Raw genomic sequence first — 8,132 nt, 5'->3', positions numbered from 1 at the left:
CCAGGAGGTCGTAGAATCTGAGAGTGTTTTAGAATCTGCCTGTGCCCACCCTGTTATGCTCTATCCCATCTACCAGTCCAGTATTCCAAAGGTATGCTGGCTTGAATACCGACTCCAACAGCCAAGGTAGCATTTCTGAAGATTTTCTAAAATAAAATTTTCTTGGAAATTTCTACCATATCCTGACATAGCAAAATGGATAATGGTGGCTCTATTTTGACATGTTGTTAAGCAGCAGGACATCTGGGCTCTCCTCTAAGCAAGACTTTTTGTATTTCCATATTTCAATGGTTAAACATCATGGCCTCCTGAGCGATACAGAGGAAGAAGCACCGATGAGGAATGTTAAGAATCAGGATGTGCAAAGGCTTCTGTGGGTCCTTTAGAGGCTGTGGGTTTGTGACGACCCTTGGTGTGTCCAAAACACACTCAGGCTCTTACTGGAATCCAAAGAGGCCAAAACCTATTACACGTTATGGAAAACTCTAACTCAGACTTGGAGGGAGGAAGGGAGAAGTCAGCCAAGCCACACAGAACATATGAAACCAAAAAAAGCCATTATTATTCTCAAATACATGCAGGAATTCTGACTGTAAGTATCCACAAGCAAAGATCCCTGAGAATCTGCTTTAATGAATCTAAGGTGATCTATTTGTAATACGGTATCATCACTGAAGTGCCAAGTCATCCACCTTTTGGCTTACCTCACAGTACAGTCTGCACTTGTAATGGGATGGTTTGAACCAGAGGTGGCCCGGCCAAAAAAAGTTTTTTGATAAAACTATTTTTATAGAAATGGACTCAGCCACTTTAAGAGGAAGTATAATACAAGCTGAGTGGACAAGATCTGTTTTTGCTGCTTTCTCTTACCTGCTCCTGCCCCATCCCCCAAGCCTAGGCGGTTCTGGAGAAAACAGGCATGGTGCTGTGGTACAGGACNATACCAACATGGGCCAGTGAAGCGACGTCCTCCACTAGACTGAAGAACAAAAGGACAGCAACTTGTCTGTTCCCCTTCCCCGATTCCCCAACGCTGTCCTGCTCCCTCAATTCCCTAATAAAGCCTTTAAAAAAAAACGCACACAAAAAAAACATTTAAACCATTTCTGAACCCGTAATCCTATACCTGAAAACCTAGCCTGGGGAAGCATAAATGTGCAAGATGCAAACACAAAACAAGCTTCACACTCAAAGATGTTCATCTCGGTATTGACACTAGTGAGCACGTGGAAATGACCTACAGGCCTGCTAATATGGAAGAGCGGCTAAGTTAATTATAGAACTGCATGCTCAACTACTATGAAGACACTGAAAGTGACAATTACGAAGACTACGAAATAACATGGGAAGATGCTGATGATACAGAATTTAAGAAAGAAGCAGGCTATAAAAGTCTACATACATACAGTAGGAGCTCACCTGTGGCTTCATTTTAAGAAGGCAGAGTCTCTTAGAGCTCTACACCATGGGCAGGCATGTCTAAGCCAGCCCACGGAGCCCATGGCCTTGCCTGGGCGACCATGAGGCCTGGGAATGGAACACTGGCAGGATTATTACACAGCTTCCCCCTGACCAGCAGGGCCTGGGCTCTGGGTTTGATTTGGGGGGCATGTGGACATTACCAGGGTGGCAGCGGTGGTGGCGGCAGCAGCAGCAGCAGTCACAGCAGTAGTTAGTTGGCACTCCTGTCTCTCTCTCTCTCTCTCTAGGAGGTGGAGGGTACAGAAGAGGAGGTAGGTGGAGAGTAAGAAGCAGACCACAGAGAGAAGCTCCGCCTTCAGCTGGCTTTGCTACAAACAGAATTAACAAGTAAAGGCAAAAGGCCCCCACAAGAAGGAAAAAAAAAAGAAAAAAGAGAGAAGGATGGATGCAAGGGAGAGAGATAAGGAAGAGAGGCAAACGTCACGGCTGCAGAGGACAAAGGGCCCACTTTGACCACCCTTGTTCCAGGGCAAAGGCAAATTCCTAATAAGAGGTCATTCCCTGTCCCAAAGTCAAGGGTGAGCAGAGAAAATGGCATTTCCCAGAATAATGTCCAGGGAGGTGATTCACCAGCCAGGTGAGTACCTGTAAGTGCTTCCTCACATTCCCCAAAACAAAACAAGTCATGGACTGAGAGGGGGAAACACAAAGCAAAGGAGACATCTGATCACCAGGGCAGGTGGTGGAACACTGACTCTCTCAGCCCTCCCACAACCCTCCAGGGCCCCAGGCTCCTAAAGGTCCCCGTGCTCTAAGGAGAGAGTGCTGCATGACAGGATCAGCCCTGCCCATCCCCAGCCGCATTCTTGCACACATCCAGCTGGACGCTGACAGCTCAGGGAAGAAATGGAAGGCAGGGATGGGGGATGGTAAACAGAGATGAATGATCAAGATGGAAACCAAACCCGTGGGGGCCACAGGTCCAGGCAGCTGTCCTCAGTAATGGGATGGACTCATGAATCGGCTTCACCCCAATTCATCTGGGCCTCATTTAGGAACCAGCTGCCTGGCCCAGGGACAGAGATAAACTGCTGAGGTATGGTGAGAGACACTCTCACTCATGAGAGGACAAAGGGTTCTCTCCAAACCCGCCCACACTTGGTCCCAGACAAGCAGCCTGGAACCACCTCACAATAGTGCACACAAAAGAAAGAGGGACAAAATTCCAAAGCCAGGTCCCCCCTTCTACTTGCCCCATACCCCAGCCCTTCAGGCCAGGGTTTAGCTGTTAGCATAACTGGACAAGCCTCCTAGAGGGTTCTGAGGCTGTTACTCCAAAGCTATNCTTAAAAGGATTAAGGCTCAAGTGAGTTAGGCTATGGCTCACATGATTAGAGTCTCAATACCAGCAGAGCAAAGGGACCCAGTGCACTGGAAGATGATGATGTCCCTCTGAAAGAGTGAGCTTTTCAAAGCATAGGCTTCATTTTATGTTAGTAGACAAGAGTTATACTTAGCCCTTCCTTCTAAGGGAACTGGCTCCTCTTAAACGAGGGAGAGGACAAAAGGAAAGAAGAAAGGCTTCAAAACGACATAGCATTCCTACAGCCGTCGCACTGACCAAAGCTCACAGAGACGCCTTTTATGACTGGGCATACAATCCTCACAGCGGCTGCAGGAGTTGGTCAAGCAGAACCAACAATGGCCAGTACAGAGAGGACAGGAGCCTGGGCTTGCTCAGGCATGCTGGTCTGGTGTGGAGTGAGAAGACTTGAGGTGGGAGGCCTGGCACAGGCCTGAAGGCCAAGCTCCTCAGAGGACCGAAAAGAAGAAAGAAGCTATCTTCTACATATCATGCAGCAAACCAGTGCCCTTCTGGCAGATCTGGGTGGCAGGGAGGAGTGTGGAGGAGTGTCTGCTAAAGTATCAGATGGCTCTCAAGGGCTATTAAAACTTTTTTCTGGAGCCCTTATTTACAGTAAAGATAGAACAGAGCAAATAGTATGTCCACTGAAAATGGACTCCTCCCACACTGCTAATGGGAATGTAAAGTGAGTGGTGCAGCCATCTTGGAAAGCAGTGTGGCAGTTCCTCAGATAGATAAAGAGTTATCATATGACCCAGCAATTCCACGCCTAAGTATATACCCAAGAGAAAATAAAACATATGTCCACATAAAAACTTCTACACAGTGTTCATAGCAGCATTATTCACAATAACTAAAAAGTGGAAATAGCACACATGTCCATCAACAGGTGAATGGATAAACAAAATGTGGTATATATCCATACAATGGGATATTATTCAGCAATAAAAAGGAATGAAGTACAGACACATGCTACAACTTGGATGCACCTTGAAAACATGATGGTAGGTGAAAGAAGCTGATCACAAAGGGTCACATGTTTGTTATGACTCTATTTATACGTAATGTTCAGAACAGACAAATCCACAGGCAGAATGATTAGTGGTTGCCTAGGGCTGGGGAGAACAGAGGGATTGGTAGCTAAGAGGCGTGAGGTAGCTTTTTGGTGTAATGACAATGTTCTAAAACTGATTTTGTGGTGATGGATGCATAACTCTGAACATACTAAAAACTATTAAGTTATATACTTTAAATAGGCGAACTGCATGATATGTGAGTATATCTCAATAAAACAGTTATGAAAGAAAAGGAAGAAGGAAGGAAGAAAGGAAGGGAGGGAGGGAAGAAGGAGAGAGGGAGGAGGGAGGGGGGAGGAAAAGAAAAGAAAAGGAAGGAAGGAAGGAAGGAAGGAAGGAAGGAAGGAAGGAAGGAAGGAAGGAAGGAAAGAAAGAATGAAAGAAAGAGGCAAGCTAGCCCCAGAAACAGAAGAGGACCAGAGGGCCCTGTTTCTCTTTCTCTCATATATTGAGGGTCTACTTCATGCTTATCAGTAGGGATACAGAAAAGGAAAAGACACAGGTCCACTTCTGAGTTGTTTTAAAGTTAAACAGGCAATTGTAATAGATGATGAATGCTTTGTGGTGGATGGAGGGGAGGGGAGGGGAGGGTCCAGTGTGTCACTACAGAGCGGAGCACAAATGGAAAAGTGGAGATGGAGACACTAACCTAGTCCTAGGGGACTGGAGAAGGCTTCAAAAAGTTAGCCAAGTTTAGTGGGGAGTCCTGATAAGAGTATTCCTAGGAGAGAGAGCAGCATTTGTAAAGGCTGTGAGGAAAAGAGAACATTCAAGGAATTACAAGAAATACAGAATGTGGAAGCCAGAATAAGACTTGAAGGTAGAGGTGGGCCAAATCATGGGATGGAGGGGGAGGCTGGGTACTCTGCTAAAATACTCAGGCTTTATCTTTGATTTAAGCCACAGGCGGCCTTTGAAGATTTTAAACAAGGATTATGTTTTGCATGTCAGGAAGGGATTTGTGCCCCACCCCCAACTGAAAGCAGGGAGACCAGTTTGGAAGCTGCTGCATGATTCATGTGCGACCTGGAGACCAGGCAGTATGGTGGGCATGTGGAGAAGGCCTCCCCTGGGGCTAAGGCAGGGGCTCTGCTTCTCTTCAGGCCTCCCCTGCTTCCTGGCCGTGTGCACTGCACTGGCAAGCAGCCTTTGTGGGGCTTTCAAGACAGATACCAGAGTCTGGTCCCATCCCTAGGCAAGTTCTGACTGTGGTTAAACCAAGCGCAGCCTTCCCCTGATTCCAACAGGGGACAGATAACCAACTACAGAAAGCCATGATTCCTGCTTGTCCAAGTTCTAATAGTCTCTAGAAGATCTGTCAAACCACCCTGCTTTCCCTGGATGTCAGACCCACCAGCAGACATGTCCCCAGAGCATGATGGCTGAGGGACTGACCATGCCTGGCCCCTGCCTCCATCCAAGGACACAGCAGTCATAAGGTTGGAAACATCAACCCCAAGCCAAGACTCATGAGGACTCAGAATTTCTATGTGATGGGAGAGACAGTGTCACTCCAGTGTACAGGCCCGTGCCCATCACAATGCCATTTCCCTCCGCCCCAAGGCTCTCAACCCCATCAATCAGAAGCAGGTCTGCAGTCAGGGAAAATGCATGCTGAAACACCCTCTGCATGCTTTTCTGTGCCCACACGGGCACCAAGAGGAAAGGCCTGGGCAGAATGGGTGGTGTGAGGGCAGAGGGAGCTCTGGCTGGGCAGTCCTGCAGCAGGACTGACCTGTAGGCCAAGGTGTGAACCTGGGGATGACAGGCAGGCTGGCTGGGGGGGTGATCCCCCAGAGATTGCTGAGAAGGGCCTGGGACTACACAAATGCTGAGTGTGTGGAGGGAAAAAGCAATTCACCCATTATTTCACAGCAGTTGGGCCTCTGGTTTTTAACCATAATAATATGGTAGCCCAAGGGCCGGCTGAGTGGCTCAGTTGGTTAAGAGCTCNGGACTGATGGATGGGTGTCAACATGCAATGGCTGAATGCAATCCTTCCTGGGAAGCTCCAATCAAAGGGTTCCCTCAGGGTCACCAGCATGGGTCTCTGCTCTTACCAACTCCCATGGCCCTAAGTTAGTAAGGACACTGATACCATCAACATTGCCATCCTTACACCTAGCAATTCATAAGCCCTTCCACACATGTGCTCTCATCCTGACCGGAATCCTCCTAACACCACCATGAAGAAACTAAGGCCACGCATGTGACACAGCTGGGACTAGAACCCAACACCCTGGACTCCTCACTTTATGCTCTTTTCCAATATCTCTTGGGATCAACAAGATCAGGCCCTTTACTTTGGGGAAAAACATGTCCCACAAGGGCCTGCAGTGGCTACACAGTTTCAAAAATGGGATGCTCAAAGTCCTTTCTCCAGACTCCCGAAGGGACTTGGAATTGGTGCTCCACAAGGTTGTGTGAACGAACACCTGTGTGAACACGGAGCGGGAAGATGCACCACAACCATCCAGCCTCAGGTGGGTGACTCAGGGAAATGAACTACTTAAGGAAAACAAGTACCAGGAAGTCGGACAAACAGCCCAGAGAATACTAAATGAATTAAGGAAACATCTTACACAACAGCCCCTTGTTCAGCCCTTGACAAAGCTTTCTAACCCTATATGGTGAAAAGAGAAAACTGGGACCAATGGCAAGAGAAAACTATTATTTGGCTGTCCTGCCAGTTAAGTTATCTAATTCTATCTTCAGCTCATTCTGTGTAAGTCATAAGGCAAACAGAAGTTCAAAGTTTAGGAACTGCATGTGAAAACTATGAAGTTATAATTATTATTATTATTGCAACAATACATTGCTAATATTCATTGGGGGGATACGCTATACCAGGCACAGGATAAGTGTTTGACATGCATGGTGTGTCATTTAATCATCTCAACAATCTTGTAACAACCTTCACCCCAACCCAGATCTACTTCATTCCTCCCATACCCTTCTACCTTCCGGTGATGGGGAGAGGCCTGCACCTGGTGCTTTCCATCTTGCTCCTCCAGCCCCATGAAGACCCAAAAAAAGTTAGCTTTCTCTGAACATTTTTAAACACAATTCGGACCTACTGAACACTTTTCCAACAAGTGAAAGGGCAGTGTCTCAACAAAGCCTTTCCACACCTGTGACACAGAACCCCGAGGGTGGCTGCCCAGCACTCCCTTCTCTTAGCACACTCTCCAATAACAAAGGCAGGGGGCTCCTATCCACAGGACCTGGTCTCCTGGCCACAACTGTTGCCTGACTGAGACTGAACTAAGCATTTTTTCTCTCCCAGGAACTGGAAATTTGGAGTCAGAAATGGGCACCTCTGCAGCCAAGCTCCTAAAACAATGGCAGCCTGGAGGAAAAAAACAAGGAGTAGACATGGTTCTGCCCCTGTTCCCATGTGTGATGCAACAGTTCCTACAACTCAGTAAGGCTCTCCAGTGCCTTAGGCCCACACTTAGAACTAGCATCACTCTTCCTATCTTTCCTCCCAGCCTGACCTCACTCACCTGTGTGATCCTGGGAGCAGGGAACGGCAATGCACATTTTTGTAGGTGTTAGCCCCTAGGGAACACCAGATCAGCAGAATGATAGATGAGGAAAGACTATGTCTTCATCTTCCTCCCCTGGGATAACAGAAACGTCAGCTCTAGGTGTCTATGGGTGGAATGCTATTATACCTTGGGTAACTTTCTTGACGAGAAAGACAGGCCCTGGCAAGTCCAACAGCCCCCACCAACGCCAGGTGCCCATTCCTCTCAGGGGCTAGGAAGATGCCCAGCCCTCATTCCTGCCCCACTTCATTGGGCACATTCATCCAGTGCACCTGCTACTTCATTCACTCTAGTAAACATTTATCAAGCACCTATACTATCTGGCCAAGTTAAAATGTTGTGACAGATACATGCATTTTTATCCCAGGAATGCCAGCTTTTTTACTTTTTTATTTTTATTTTTTTTTAGCTGAGCCATCCTGCCACCTGTTGGCAGCTCAGGCCAGGAATCGAACCGCTGTTGCTCAGAGCTCAAACTCTTGAGCAAGCTCTTAACCAACTGAGCGAAGCTTTTTTATTTATTAGCTATGTGACTTTGAGCAAATCACACCTCTAGGCCTCAGTTTCCTCATTTGGTTCAGGGGGGGTCACAACAGGTAGGTTGTACTAAATGAGACAATGCATGGAAAGGCCTTACACACTGCCTGGCAACAGATGTCGGCTATCATTATGACAGCATAGGTTTTCCCATCCATCGTGAATAGTCAAAGCTTTCAA

At 47.3% G+C, this 8,132-nt stretch overlaps 1 protein-coding gene across 1 annotated transcript in view; it reads right to left on the bottom strand.

Annotated features, from left to right (window-relative positions):
• Positions 1-1,529: 1,529 nt before the first annotated feature.
• Positions 1,530-8,132, bottom strand: part of B4GALT1 (beta-1,4-galactosyltransferase 1) — a 46,279-nt gene continuing 39,676 nt past the window's right edge. Inside the window, exon 3 of the mRNA XM_019624502.1 lies at positions 1,530-1,703. Coding sequence (XP_019480047.1) covers positions 1,554-1,703 — 150 coding nt within the window. The 3' untranslated portion in view covers positions 1,530-1,553. The remainder of the gene's footprint in view (positions 1,704-8,132) is intronic.

The sequence above is a fragment of the Hipposideros armiger genome, unplaced genomic scaffold, assembly GCF_001890085.2.
Source record: "Hipposideros armiger isolate ML-2016 unplaced genomic scaffold, ASM189008v1 scaffold_591, whole genome shotgun sequence".
NCBI lineage: Eukaryota > Metazoa > Chordata > Mammalia > Chiroptera > Hipposideridae > Hipposideros > Hipposideros armiger.
This window is presented reverse-complemented; position numbering and strand designations above follow the sequence as displayed.